At 43.0% G+C, this 15964-nt stretch overlaps 1 protein-coding gene across 1 annotated transcript in view; it reads right to left on the reverse strand.

The window, feature by feature from the left end:
- atp10a (ATPase phospholipid transporting 10A) overlaps positions 1-12383 on the reverse strand; it is a 35273-nt gene extending 22890 nt beyond the window's left edge. The window contains exons 1-9 of the mRNA XM_023413319.2: positions 11660-12383; positions 7734-7938; positions 6719-6804; positions 4193-4299; positions 3968-4099; positions 3681-3811; positions 2723-2975; positions 2318-2535; positions 2022-2216 (exon numbers count right to left, since the gene is read on the reverse strand). Coding sequence (XP_023269087.1) covers positions 2022-2216; positions 2318-2535; positions 2723-2975; positions 3681-3811; positions 3968-4099; positions 4193-4299; positions 6719-6804; positions 7734-7938; positions 11660-12087 — 1755 coding nt within the window. The 5' untranslated portion in view covers positions 12088-12383. The remainder of the gene's footprint in view (positions 1-2021; positions 2217-2317; positions 2536-2722; positions 2976-3680; positions 3812-3967; positions 4100-4192; positions 4300-6718; positions 6805-7733; positions 7939-11659) is intronic.
- Between the last annotated feature and the right edge of the window lie 3581 nt (positions 12384-15964).

Raw genomic sequence — 15964 nt, forward strand, 5'->3', positions numbered from 1 at the left:
TTGCACAGCGCTGTGTTTGAGAAACCGGACTCTAGTGGCACAGAGGACTTGATGAAAATGCACCTCCTGGCTATAATCCTTTAACCAATCCCTTATCCCAAGGTGGTGCAGTACAACAGCAGCGTGACTCACTGAGGGCTCCTGCCAGCAGGAGCCGCGGTTCTCACATATACAGATATAAATCATCCGGGTGCTGGGTGAGCCATGAGGGCATCATAAGAAAACGTGAACAATTACACAGAAACAAAAGGACAAAAAAAGTACAAACGATAAAAAAAAGAAAGAAAGGCCATTGTATCAAAGTGTTTCTGTGCAGATTTACATTTCCTTCCATCTTATCAGATAACCTCCAAACAGAAACACAGCGTACATAAATAATGTGTCACTTTGTAAAGCTTAATCTCCACAGATTTGTGCCTCTGACCAGCGGGACGGCGAGCTGGTGCACACTGCGAGCGCTGAGCAGAGGATATCACCTCTGAACAGGACAGCCACACCCAAGCTCACACCGAAACAAAACAAAACACGGATACACAACTGCGACCGGACCGAGCACATCAAAAGATGCAGGCAGCAGGACAGCGAAAAGCTACGTGCAACAGGACACTGAGTATTTTGGAAGGTTTTTGTGCTTTTGTTTTTGGAGTAAAAGTACAGCAAAATAACATGCAACCATTTGTCAAACGATGGAAGCTACTCCCATGCTGTTCAAAAAAAGAAAAACAAAAAATAATTAGACATTAGAGAGCCCCTCGTGTTCAGGCTTTGGAAGGATATCAGTAGAATTACTCCCTTCTGGAGCCGTTATTGATGCTCCTTTAAATACCCCCAGCCTTCTAGATATTAATCTCGCTTACAGCTTCTCTCAGGAGCCGACCAGAAGACAGTGGCTCAAAGCGTCAGAAAATAAATAAAAATAGGGACCTGAAATGAGACAGTACTGTGGCTTTTTGGTGATGGTGCGATGAGACGATGCTTCTGCAGATTTCGTGGCAATCCATCTAAAGGTTTTTGAGGTAAGTCTGCTCCCAACAGCCAGAAGGTAAAACGGATGTTACAGGCAAGAAAAACTTCAAGCCCTTTGTAGATTAAAATGTGAGAGTTCAGACAATTCAGAGCTGAAGACTTGCAGATTCTCTGATATACAGTTTATTTTACAAATTATTGAAATCACAAAATGGAAGAGTTCAATATCCAAATTGCAGGAGCTGCGAGGTCAAATGTGTCAGAACAAACTATTAAATGAAGCACTGCGGTGCAGCAGGGATGACCCGGCCTATACATAATATAATATAATATATATATATATAAGGGAACATGCACAGACTCCCAGAACAAATCGCATCATTATCATTTTTATTTGTATTTTTTTCAGTGGAAATTAAATTTTAAAAATGTACCATTCCCATTAAAATCTAATATCTGTCAAAACAATTGCCATATGATTTTTTTTTTTTTTCGTTCAGCCATAGTATTCAGCGCCACGTCACTCCCTAAATCTCCCATCACGTCCTGTCACATCGCTGCTGTCTGCTACCTGAATAAATTGCTCCAAAAATACTTCACAAAGACCGGGTGTATTTTCAGAGAGGACTGTCTGACACCCTTTCCAGGCGTCACATTCACAGGAGGACAGGATGAAGAGGAAGAAAACGGCTCCTACTAAATGAATTATCTTCGAGTAAAGCAAAAGATGAGATTTTGCAGTTTGTAACTTTCAGCGACCTGAATAAACTCGGACACGGACCGACGAGGAGAGCACGTCGGATTCTGTCGCACCCGATCATTCAAACGCTGTCGGCACCATATTACAAGTTCAGCTGCTTCACCCGCCCTCGAGACGAGATTATTATAGTAATAAAAGACGAGGTCTGCTTTACCTGCTGGTTAGACAGACAGACAGACACACACACACACACACACACACACACACACACAGCTCCAGATATAATAACTATCTGGCGGCCCATGTGACCGAATCAAAAGGTAATCCCTCGTTTGACAGGAGAGGTGAGTGTTACCTTCTGTCTGGGCTGGTTGGGGGAGGACACCACCACCGTGTTGCAGATGGTGAGAGCGATGAAGAAATCGATGATGTCGGAGAGGTCAGAGGGCAGCTGGGACATGGGCTGGCTGTGGAAGCGCATGAAGTCCATCTGACTGCTGCATTCATTGACCTTGTCCAGGAGCTGAGGGTCGGGGGTGATATCTTTCTCCTGCGGGACAGAGGTGGGGAGAGAGGGAGGGTGGGGGTGGTTATCAGTTGAGAGCAGGCGGCACAGGGGACGAGGACAGCGAGGCGGTGACGTGGACTGACCATGGGGCTGCTGAAGGCCGTGTGCTTGGACAGGATGCTGGCACGCTTGGCCTCCGCCCTGCTTCCCGTCCTGCGATGGGACTTGGTGCTCTGGGAGCGCAGCACCACCGGGGCGCTCTGGTGGCTGGACACGCTGTCCCGCCTGGGCAGGGTGCCACCGTGAGATGTACACTCCTCTTCCTCTGAATCCATCTCCTGGTACATAGCAAGTCTTCTAGCTGAATAACACACACACACACACACACACACACACACACACACACACACACACACACACACACAAACACACACAAACACATCGTGGAGAACGACTGTAAGAGGCGACGACGACGACCGCTTCCTGTTTTTGTAATGGAGAGTGTGAGAGTGTGTGTGTGTGTGTGTGTGTTCGCTGGCTTGTGTCACCATTGGCATCGTGGGAGTACTCCACCCCTGCCACAGTGCAGCGGCGAAACACCATCTTGTTCTCCGTCAGCGTGCCCGTCTTGTCAGAGAAGATGTATTGCATCTGGCCGAGATCCTCAGTGATATTAAGAGCTCTGCACTGCAGGTGAGTGTCCGTCTCCTCGTCGTACAGATCCAGGTCCTGATGGATGAAATACACTTGGCAGATCTTGACAATCTCAATCGCCACAAAGAGGGAGATGGGTATCAGCACCTAGGAGAGGAGAGAGGCGGTCAGTGTTTCCCAGCAGATTTTACGACACATTACAGTAAATACATATATTTTATAGTGTTGTGTTCTTTCAGGTTGCTTTGATTGTTGGTGTGATCCCCGAGTGGGACATTTCCAGGCAGCACTTCTGGAGAGTGGTTCTGGAGAAATGAGTCATGGCTTTTGGGAGGGCGTCTCTGCCAGCGCCTGGACGCCAACACGAGTCATGTGTTTATTTAAGTGTATCACGCAGTGACACTGGTAGGTCTCCAACCTCAAACAGTTGGCGTTTGTACAGCGTAACCAAACTGCTATCTTCACTTGACCTCTCGCTTATTTGGAAACCTATCTGCAACATCCGACACGGGACAGCGTGACATTTTGAACGACATTTTTTTGCATGAAAGGAAAACAAACAAACAAACAAAAAAATCAATAACTGTCAGGTGGAACTTTTTTCCTATTTTGCTCCTGCATCACAAAGATTATTTGTCAGTGTGAAACATGTGCTTCCTCACTGCTTTTCCAGACTAAATGTGAAGACAAAGATCTAGAGGTCACGCACGTCTTAGGGCGCTGAAATAGCAAATGCCAATACTTTGATTTATAGCAATGCTTGTGTACAGAGGCTTTAAACATTTCAAACTTGGCTGATGTTGTACGTCTTGTTTATATCTTTATCTGTGCCTTTGTTTCTCTGTTTCCTACCTGAAACACGATGATCATGGTGAGGAAGAGATAAATGGCCGACATGATGGGGGATAAGTCCGTCCCCTCTGGACTGAGAACGTCAAACACAGGCCTCTTATCTCTGTACTGAAACATCCACAGCCCATGACCTGGAACAAGCAGCACTACAAGGTCAACTCATACAAACACTGGAATGAGAAGATATAAATAAAAGCACAGAAAACTTCATCCAAAACAAGATGTTCTGTAATTTGACATTTCTAAACAGCACCAGGTGTTAACAGAACTCTTAAACAGCTACACACCCACAGCAGCAAACAGGCACATGACCAGCAGGATGATGACACACCAGAACACGTCTACATTCATCTGTCTCTCCAGTTTACTGCGCTTGTAGCGCGGGCCGTTGTTGTTCAACATGGCTTTGGTCTCGTGACCTGCGGAGACACGCGGCGTGTTAGCAGCAGCCGGTCAGAGGTCAAATACGGAGCGTGACAGCTGACGGCATGTAATTATTTTTGGGGGCTAACCTGCGTAAATGACTATTCCCACAGCCTCCTCCGTGTTGCGGATGGTGCAGCCTCGCAGCAGCAGGTTCTCTTTGTAAAGTGCATCTCTTCTGCCGCTTCGATGGATTCTGTCAGGGCAGAGAAATAACTGTAAGACTGGTCCAAAGTTGTATCAAACAAAAGGTTAAATGACCATGGTAATGTCTTTAAACACACGCGTGAAAAATACTGCTTAAGGAGAGATAGAGTATCTCTCTCTATGACAGAGCCCCGAAGACAACATCAGTTTATCCTGCTGAGCACCTCAATCGATCACGCTCCGAAGCATCATGGTCTTCCCTCAGCAAGAGCCCTTATCTCAGCACAAAATCCCTCTGATACAGAAGCACTGACCGTGCTGCCGCTCCACAGAAACCCCTCGGGCTTAGACTCAATCAGGCAATTCACTGCTTCATCGCTGACCCTCAGATCTCACTCCAGACTCTTTAGTTTAAAGCTCGTCAGGCTCGTCGAGAACCTCTGTGTCATACAAATACTGAATTCAGCTGTCAGCCGGCCCACCAAAGCAGTTCACACCCCTGTTAGAAGAAGCTTTTTAACTAAAAGTAAGATGTATGTTGAGCTGTATTAAACGAGGGGCAAATGTGCTTGTTGTAAGGGAGAGCAGAGCTTTTGTTGTCAGCCTTAATCCCATTACTAAATCAAGGATTACAACCGTCTTAGTTAAACAACCTTCTCGCTGGGAGCAGCGTTTAATCGTCTCTGTTCTAGCTTCTTTGAAAGTCACGCAACTGTCAGCATGTTTACTAACAGGAATGTTCATCCTTTGGCCTCTGACAGCGCGCCGCCTGACACGTCACCACCCTTATGGATTGATAGCAATGTCCCTGAGCTCCGAGCACACACACACACACACACACACACACACACACACACACACACACACACACACACACACACACACATCCTAGTTCATAGCTCACACACTGTTTGAGAATTGATAACACTTTGAGACGCAGAGTGCTTTCTCTCCCAGAAAGGTAGTGAGATTAGACTCCGTGCCACTGGCCGTAATGTAATAAAACACTGCTGAGACAAGCCCCCCCCCCCCCGTGCTCCGCTGTAGCCTGGCAACTGAATACCTGCAGCATCTGGTCTCCTTCTGAGCAAAGCATACATGTCATAATCATGTGATCCCGCCGGTTTACTGTCAACCCGGAGGATGTTTCTCATCTTCTCTGCCTCCAACGCGTCTCAGGCTGGACACACAGCAAACAACACACACCGGTGTGTGTGTGTGTGTGTGTATGGACACACAGCAAACAACACACACCGGGCATGGATTCAGGTCCAGAAAAATAACACAAATAAAGCTCCATCTCGATGATAAACACGACTCTATGATTATCTTAAAAAGGAGTAGCTCAATAAGGTTAGGCTATCTTAGCGTAGAGACTGGTGGAGAGCAGCTCGTCTGGCTCCGTCCTGCACCTCTTCAGTTCACTGATTAAGACTTTATATCTTGTTTGTTTAGTCCGTACAGGAACCGAAGAGTAGAGAGGACACACTGGGGTTTTTATTGGGGGTTATATGCTCAACTTTCTTGCCTGGACCAAACCAACTTCCTGGAGTCTAATTGTGACAGCGAGGTTTCCAGGCAACCAGTGGAGACTTTGAATACTCGATATTAAATTATTATTTTTTTATGTAAAACAATAAACAGCGAAGTGAAAATGTGGAAAGTAACGAATGCACAAATTACATTAAATACCAACACACTGCACACATGAAAATCTATCTGCCATAGACGTGACAGTGCTGACTGATGACTTTTTTTTGTACTGATTGAGCTAAAAAGACCCTGGATACTGCATTTCCCATAATGCAACTTGATTATCTTTTATAATTATGATTGTCCCTCACTGCCCACAAAATGCCAATACTTCTCGAGCTCCATGTTTCATGCACTGATACCCAGATAACCTCGATGACATCATCGCTGTCTTCCTTTAAAACCTCCATCAGGCCTTTCAACAATCATGTACAAACATCCTAAACATCCTAAACATCTTGCAACTTTGAGCATTTTCTACTGCAAACACAGACAAAGGTGTAACACAGGAAACCGGCTGAGTGATAGGAATATTGTTGCAGCTACAGCTTTGGTCATCAGCCGATGGTTCACGGCTCTCTGGTTATAAAAGAAGCACATACATCTTCACAACGTGCGCGGTCAAATGGATAAAAACCCTGCGACCGCATCCCCAGAAGGCAAATTCTAATCTTGACTTGGAAAAACTGTTTAAGTCATAATTATAAGTGGGAAACTCCTGGCTTGTCAACAAAACCGCACTTTCGCATGATTTCCATTTCAAAGCTCAGCGTTACTCAGAATGACACTGCATTCATTTACAGTGAAATGAAAATGAAACACAAAATCAGAAAGCCGAGCATCTTTTGGTTGAGGTGACAGTTTACGGAGCTGCCGGGCCGCCATGTGGTGGGCGGCCCGGCAGCCACACACAGACCAAACAGGGACACACTCACATGTAGCCTCGGAATCTGTTCAGGTCGTTGTTGGGCTTTTCACATTCAATTACGCTGTTGTACTTCAAGGGGTCGAACTCACAATCCTGCAGACAGAAAACAAACAGCTGAATTCTCGTTTCTGAGTCACGTGAATGAAAAACTAAAAAACTGATGGTTCCCTGTTGAACATACAGAGGTGTTAGTCACATTTAATCACCTTATCAATAATACAGACGTACACACCTCTTATTAGCATTCTCAATAAAAACTGCAACTACAACTTTCATTAACACATGATTTATTGCAGCAGCTAAACTAATGTGTGTGTGTGTGTGTTAGATGTCCTGAGGTGCTTGTTTTTCCCAGAGGCATCTTTAATAAAAGCTATTTAACATAGTTATTGAAATATTTTCCCTTAAATTTTTACCAAAAAACCTTTTGTGACTTCATGTTTTTCCCAGATGCAATTTTCGAATTCCTCGACCTTTCCAGGTTTTTCCATGACTGATCATCAAAACTGCGATGATTATTGTTCTGTTGGTCAACTTATTGATTAACCATCAACTTATTTCAATGCTCGCTCATAATGAATTACTGTAAGTGGAAAAACAAACAAAGAGCAACAACAGGTACCGACACAACTTCAAAATCTAAATTTCAAAATAAACGAATAAAACTCAAACTGATCTTTTAGCATCTTCCAGTGGATAAATTCTCGTTTCTGATTGGCTGAAGGCTGCGAGCTAAAACTACAAGCAGTTTGACTCATATCACAACTTTTTCTAAATTCATAACCTGCCCAGAAAAACTTTCCAACAAACCAAAATAAACCAACCAACAGCAAACACATGAAACCTTCAAAGTTTCAAGAGCAGTGAACCTTTGCTTCCAACAAGGCGTCTAACACAGACCCAGTGTGTGTGTGTGTGTGTGTGTGTGTGTGTGTGTGTGTGTGTGTGTGTGTGTGTGTGTGTATGTGTGACACACCGGGTACAACAACACGGAAACAAGAAGTGCTGAGCATCGGTCTCACCAGGTCAAAGAAGCTGCGGACGACCTGCCTCTGCTTGAGGTTGGTCTCTCCGTCCAGTGTGGCGGTCTCGATGTGGCACAGGCGATCCGGGTCACTGGAGCTCAGCAGCAGGACGTCGGCGGGGAGAATCTCGTTGCATCGCAGCCTGATGAAGTCTCCCACTCGCACCTCCTTCCAGTACTTCTCCACATAGCGTCTCTCCGCTCTGCCCAGAACAATGAGAGGGCAAACGGTTGGATGAAATATGCGGAGCTATTGTTTCCTATAATTGCTGGTTCTATAAACAGAGACCTCAGCTCCACTTCCATAAATCTGAACGGGGGGGGGAAGCAAATATGTCGCACATGACAGAGGACAGCCTGCGTGTTGATGCTAAAGCTGTCGCCACCAGCTCCCAAATTCCTCTTAGCCTCTCAACCTCTTCCTCCGTATGTCCATCAAAACACACAAGATGTAGCTTAGCATGAACACAACGCTGCATCCTCAGAGGACTATGAACATTTAAACAAACGTGATTCCCCAACTGAAGAGGAAGCGTCCCGCCCTTACGACACAACATTGTCTTTCTCACAAGGAAAAAAAACAACAAACAACAAACAAACTGAGTCTGATTTTTAGTCCGACTGATGCTTCTTACCACTAATGAGTTGTTGTTGTGTGAGTACGTTGTTATTGTGCATGATGTTTGCTGTGATGTGCAAAAACCCTCATGGATGGATAGTGACTCTCTGAAACTGTGCTAATGTTCAACCAGGGTTCACTTCTGACCATTGTGACATTCCTGGTAGCAAATATGCTAAATAATGCATAACTCCAAGCTATAAACAACAGCACAGAAATGCAAGGAAAAACACTCACTTAATGACTCACATCCGAGTACATAAAAACACTGTGTTCCTTTCACTTGTCGCTGCAGCACACATGGTGGCAGCGTGAAAGTCTGACGTCTTACACGCACAAACAGAACAATGCAGAACAAATAGAGAACATTAGATATTAAAAACTGATTTACAGAACTGTTAGTAACACGTTCTACTTTTTCCCACTGCCTGAAAATAGATCAATAATCTGAGAGCAAATAATAGCTGGAGCACAGACGTGTTAAATAAGCAACGCAGGTTTGTAAATAAATTAATTCATGCTGGAACAAACTTATCTGGGATGTTGGTTTGCCAGCAGTGTAGAGCTACAAAGATTAATTTATCGGCTGAGAATATATCGGTAATTATCTTTATAAGTGATTAGTCGTTGAAGTTATTTAAAACACCAAACATTCTCCAGTTCCAGCTGCTCCAGTGTGATGATTTCTTGCTTTTCTTTGTCAAAATTGACAGGAAACTGAATGTCGATGATGAGTTTTGGACAAGTGGTCGAATAAATAACCTGTGGACCTGCGGCCGTGGACGACTGTTGCAGACATTTTCACTGTTTTATGACATTTCAAGTTTTTTTTAGACGAATCTTCAGGCAACTATTATGATAATCTTTAGATTTTTATGTTTCTAGCTTCTCGAATGTGAGGATTTGCTAATTTCTCTTGTCTAACTTTTTTGTGAACACTCTATTTATTTTTTTTTTTTACTATTTATTTACTTCTCTTACTTTTTCAGTTTTTAAATGTAGAACATAATCAGCAAATTGAAAATTAAAGGTCCCATATTTTACACTTTTCTGGTGTTTTATTTTGAAGTGTTGATCCATAAGAAGATATATTTGTGGTTTTAAGAACCAAAAACCATCTCAGTGTAGTTTTACATCTCCTCTCTCAGGCTTCGCTCTGCAGCTCTAGCAACAACAGGTCTGTGAGCCAATCAGAAGAGAGGAGGCTCTGAGCCTCTCTTCTGATTGGCTGACTGTTTTCTGAGTGATCCAATAAAAATACAGCAGATTTCAGGTAAAAACACTCAGAGAAACCAAATCCTGCAAGGTTTGGATGGTGGGTCCAGGTGGGCGGGGCTTGGTGACTGCTTTGTTGTGACATCACAAAGTTCCAGAAGTCCTGACGGCTGGTTTTAAGGCTCAGTTTCTGAATACAGGCTGTGTGCATTTCTCTGTGGACTGAGGCTTTGATACTTTCACAGTATTAATATAGAAGCTAGAGCTGATCTATAATCACACTACACATGGACACACACCTTTACACTGGAGGAGCTTTAAGAGAAGAGAGAACATGTTTTATATAATAGAGACAAACCCCGAAAATTAAAACTGTTGAAGAAACATATTAACGTCAGCATGTTGACTCCCATACGGATAAACTCACTTTTTATATGCATGAATATAATGAGCACATGGTTTGTATTATATTTGACTTCACACCTTATTAAATGTACACAACCCACTGTAACTGTAACGCCAATAAAGTGGTGTTGATACCAAGAAAGGGTCTCTATGAATACTATGACTGTTGGAAATACCCCTGAGCCATCTTCTTACTGCTGATCTTTGTTTAAAAAGGTCACAGCTATTGCTCACACTTTACTGTTTAAGTCCTGAATGGAGGAAATTCACAGCTATCCTGTTGTTAATATATCTTCTTTATTCTGTATAGATTTATGTTATAAAAGCAACTTTGTGAATTATTCTCTACAACAAACAGAAAGAGTAAAACGAGGACAGTCAGCCTGGTGAAAATTCATAATTCCTGCAGTCTGGTGGCAGTCAAAAGTTTGTCCTTCAGTGTTGATTAAATGTGAAATTTATCTTTTACTCTTCGTGCACGACCACAGAAAAACTGGCCCCCACTCGTCACTAATTAATCTTCCAGCTATGAGAGAATATAGCAGCTCAGATAGGCAACAGCAAAACAAACTGCTGTGGTCAAACTGGGCGTTCAGCGACCTGGAGTCCAGACAGCTTCTGGACAGCATCAGCGGATGTTGTTACTCCTCTGTTAAAAAAAACAGATTAAGAGCAAACTATTTACATTCCAGGGAACTGCACTTATTAGTGTGTGGTTTCAGGGAGTATGTCTATGTCTTTGTAGTTACTCCAAGATGTACATTTTGGGAGGAAGCTCCCGTAGCAAACCATTCTTCAGACTGTAAATATTACCATTTTTGATAAAAGTGGAATTTCCTTCCTTATAAATAAAACACTGCCTCCGCTTTGCCACACACGAACAACGCCTGTGTGAAGATGAAACTTATCTAGGTGTGGGTTCGCCTGCAGCTACAGGTTCTTCAGCTTAAACACAGTGTGAGCGACTTTGACATGAGGCTGCCGTGAAGGTTTAGTCAAGTCAGTTGTTGTCAGGTTGAGAAGGGAGATGTTTTTGTTTGGTTTTTTTTTTTGCACAATATTGCCACAGCAGAAGAAAATTAAATTATGTCCAACCCTGATAGAACAACTCGGGTCAAGACTTAGCTAAAACTGTGGAGCTGCTAAACACTGAGTCTTTTGATTACCTTGAATTATGCTCTGTACATGGACGACAGTGCCGCTTTTCATTAGCAAAATACACTGCACACACGGACTCAGAGGGGGGACAGTAGTAGAGGAAGCTTAGGGGAGAAACAGGTTGTCAGGTTGCATGTTGACTCAACATCTGTATTATCAGAAAAACACTTTCTCTGACAGACTGGCGTGAAGGAAACTGGAGGTGTGTGTGTGTGTGTGTGTGTGTGTGTGTGTGTCTCTTGTGTTAGCCAGGTTTATCCCTGATGCCATCTGACTGACAGCTGGGTTCATGCATGAAGGCCAGTTTGCGGTCTGGACAGGGAAGTACAGAAAATGTGTTTTGTTTTGTTTTGTTTTTTTCCCTCCCCCAGTCAGGAACAATCTGCCTTCATTCGCTTAGACAGTTTGTACTGTGCTGCTGGAAAAGTGAAAACACACACACACACACACACAGTTAGAGCAACAGCTGGACACCGCTGGCTTTTTTTTTTTTTGGGGGGGGGGGGGGCTTTTGAGGCCCAACTTACCTGCTGTAGACCAGACAGTCCATGTGATTGATTTCTTTATCCGACCTGTGCCTCCTGTAGTCCTCCCATAGGTCTTTGATGGCAGTGACAGACAGAATAAAAACTACAGGGGCCAGAGCCAGTTCCGGTTGAAAAGCGTTGACAACTGGGACAAAATTCAGCAAAGCGATGAAAACAAAGTAAACATTGGCAAATCTATGAAACTGCTCAAAAAGATTCTTTGGCAGGAAAGACAGCAGAGTGTACTTGGTCGTCTTAATCTTGTTGTTTGCATAGTGTCGGTTTGGGTTTTCCTCCCCTTTGGCGTAGTCATACAGTATGTTTGCGTGGACAATCCTGGTTTTGTTCTCCTTGGTTTTCTTCTTCTTTCTCTGCCTTTTGACTTTTGAAGCTTTGGCCATCCCGGCGTCTTCGCCCTCCCGCGCCATGGCCCGTCTCTCTCTCTCTCTCTCTCTCTCTCTTGCCTTAAAACTTCCCCACAGTTTGTTTTCGTGATTCTCTCATACAAAAAAAAAAAAAAGGGGAAAAAAAAAAAAAAAAAAAAAAAAAAAAAGGAAGCGAACAAAGTGCTAGCTATGTTATCATTCTTTTTACCGTGTGGAGTTTGTTTTCGTCAGTCCTTTTTTTTACGTTCAGTCACACAAACTGCTCGTTTTCATCCATGTCGACTCCTCTTTTCCGCGAGTCGGAGGAAAAACTTTTGCTTGTTTGGCTTCTCCTTTTTTTTTTTCCTTTTTTTTTTTCCTACTGCTGCTGGGAAGGATGCTGAGATAGTAGCGAGGCATAACTCGGACTTCCCTCCCCCTTTAGCTCGGCGCCTGATTTCTACATCATGTGGATGGGCCACTGCCGGTGGTCGCGCGCTGCCCGTTGTGTTTGCGGAGCAGCGAACGCGCGCAGCCTGAGCGCGGAGAGGATGTTCGTTAGCGGGTCGGAGGTCTCACTCCTCTGGAAATCCGACCCACAGGCCCCTCCTCGATCCAACCTGGGGTTTTTTTTTTTTTTTTGTGTGTGTCTCCAAGTGCCACGCGGTATTATTGGAGTTTATGCTGGCCCACAGGAAGAAGCCAAATATCCAGTTTAAAGGCGGTAATCTATAATTCTACACATGTAAAACAAATTGGTGCAAATATAAGTTAAAAAGGGAAGTTACTTCTTTTTTTTTTTTTTTGCACTGCCTGTCTGTGATGTTGAATCTAATGCAGACTACAAATAAATAAATACATAAATAATAGTTATAATAATTTTTTATTATTATTATAAGTTCAGCAGCCAGATAAAACATTGCAATCATAAAACAAACAACACAATGAACCTCAAAGAGGCAGATAAGAAATAAATAATAAAAACATTACTGGAAAGTAAAAGCTAGGGCTATAAACTCTATAAAATATAAATCTACATGTATACAAAAAAGTCTAGGGTTATATTTTGAACATGGTTAGAATGTATATCTTTAAAACGTATTAGAATTGTACAGTTTTTATATTGAATTATATGAATTAATGTATTTATTTATTTTAACTTTGATGAATTTTATGTTGAGATAGGATATCAACTTAATTGTGTGCTATTCAAGCAGAAAACTAATTGGAGTTTACACGGTGGTAAAGTTTGCTTGTTTGAAGTTGTTATTTTGTTTGTTTAGTTTTTGTTGTTTTGTTTTACTGCAGTTTCTCCAGACCATGAAATCAATGACACCGCATACGTTTGCCATGATGTTTTAAAAGTATTTTCTATCACTATACTTAACATTTTATGGCAATGTTATGTCACTAAACTGACAAAGCATCAGCAGCTACAGACAGGTGACAAATTAAGGGGAAAACCAACATAAAGTGTCTTAGTAAGATGTCGGGCCGCCATGTGCTTCACTGCTTCTTGACTCTACAAGTCTCTGAACTCTGCTGGAGGATGAACACTATTCTTCCAGAAGTTATTCCCTCATTTGGTGTTTTGATGATTGTGGTAGAGAGCCAGGGCTGAAAAATGAAGCCGTAAAAGCTGCAGTTCCTCTAACGGCCACTAGAGTCTGGCTCCAAAAGTGATTCAGGCCCCATAGACTCCCATGTTAAAATGTCCAACTTTATAGCAGAAATAAACATAATTACAGCCTGGTTTTGGTCTCTGGAGCTAATTTCCCCCTTCATGACACCTGTACAGGGGGTGAGATTTTATTCTTAAAGTTATGCGTAATGAGGGCGTGGTCTCTTTGACAGGCGGGTGCTGTCATTGTTAGCCGCTCTGTGTCCAGCCGCTACCTGTGTGCTCTGAATGTGACCTCTCGGCTGTGTTTGTGGTGTTGGTGTGTTTTTTTTAAGGTGATTGAAATTCCAGTGTTGTTTTATTTATAAATAAGCGCTAATCAACAGGTATCAGTGTCTGTATTAGACCTTAGCTGGCTTGTTAGCTTAGCTTATTAACTGGCTAATTATCCAGCAAATGAATTAGCCTTTGGTTAGCCTTCAAACAAGATGCTCAGATGCCCAGCTGTGCTAACGATGCTAACAGGAGCAGTTATTGTACCAACATGCACAGAAGCCTCTGCTGCACACACACCCCTCTGCTTTGCTGCATTTTTGGATTGGCTGGGAAGCAGGCGGAGTCAGGCACTGCCAAGATGGCGACAGTGGGGCAGCTCACTGCGAGCGCTCTTCAGAAACAAATTCGGTGACACACAGTCTATGTGGAGAGCGCAGTAAAACATGTTGGTCTGAAATCTCCCAAAAGTGTTTAAGAAATTAGACCTCTGTCATATAAGTTTACCCCCCAAGAAAGATTTTACTGTTACAAGTGTTTTAGAATATTAGTCTGACATTTTTCTAGGGATCATCAAGCAATGTAAATATTTTTGCATAAAAATTGACAGATATTATGTTGTGCCTTTTAAGATCATACCACCAGGAGTCAGAAAATCTCACATGTGGGACTTTAAAGTTTGTTTCAGGAACTTAAAAGGCAACAGCAAAACACGGTGTACGGTGCTATAATGTGGGAAGATATTCCTAAAGGAAATGCAGACTTGTAAGCCCTGTAATACACTGAACAAACATGAGACTGAAAGCTCTGAAATATTAGTACCTCCAGAGACTGGCTGTTCACTTGGCCAGCAGGTTTCCCACAGGAGATAAATCAAAGGCCTCTCTCAGGGCAGTCTGCAGCAATTTGCTATGGGAGCATCCAGCTGTTGGGCAAAAAAAAAAACTAATGGCTGATTCTACATTCTGGCATCTTGGCATGGAGAACAATTCAATTTCCAAATGATGAATGACCAGAGTGAGGTGGACCTGAGACAACAGGCCCACTCTGGCCTCAAAAAGTCAGATATTGCACTGAAGAAACAATTACAGCAAAACTAAATCAGGTTGTGCTGCTCAACTGAAAATAAAATCATCCCACGCTTCTGTTCCTTCTTGGAAAATAAGGTTTTAGTTTTTCAGAGGGTAAAACATGACAAAATCTCCACAACCTGCGAGCTGTCATTGGCTGGTGTTTGGAAAGCGGCCGTGACAGAAGAAGTGCTAAAACATATTTATATCTTTTAGCAAAACATGTTCATATGTTTTAACGCTGCTTTCTCCCACAGATGATATCTTTGAGCATTTTATTTTTACCAGCCGCGACAGTGTGGCTGACATTGTCTTCACCTTGTGAGTCTCACTGTGTGTGTGTGTGTGTGTGTGTGTGTGTGTGTGTGTGTGTGAGAGTCCTGCAGACACCTGCTGTAGCAGGAACTACCACCACCACAGAGGTGGTTTGGTTTGTTTAGTTGAGATGAAAATAAAGGCTGAGTACGACCCATGAGTACTGAGTACCCACGTGATAATGTAGTAATAATGTAGTAATAATGTAGTAATAATGTAGTAATATTGTAGTAATATTGTAGTACTGTGGGGACTGGGCTCTTGTTTCCTCTCTTTGTATGCGTATGTCGTGGGATACCTTTGCTGGGCATTTTGTCACTCTTGAGTTCATATTCACATTTTCTTTGCTATTCTCTCTGGGATGGAGTCGACCTTGGATCAAAACGCTCTAAAATATTGAATAATTAACTTGGCTGATTGGGAATATGGAGGCAAAACATTCAACAAATTGTAGGTGATTGTTGGGACCCACAACTCGTTCAGTGTCTCCATAGCAACATGAGATGACACGATGAAATGCTGAGCCTCTTCTTCTTCTGTTTTAACACCAGTTCACTCTCCTTCAGTGTTAACTTTGATTTCATCCCAGTGTCCTTCAATGTAACATCAAACTGACATCACAGGACCCCCCACCCAACTGACCCCCCCCTCCAACTGACCC

The sequence above is a fragment of the Seriola lalandi genome, unplaced genomic scaffold, assembly GCF_002814215.2.
Source record: "Seriola lalandi dorsalis isolate HSWRI2012SDOR001 ecotype SW California unplaced genomic scaffold, Sedor1 jcf7180002054511, whole genome shotgun sequence".
NCBI classification, from domain to species: domain Eukaryota; kingdom Metazoa; phylum Chordata; class Actinopteri; order Carangiformes; family Carangidae; genus Seriola; species Seriola lalandi.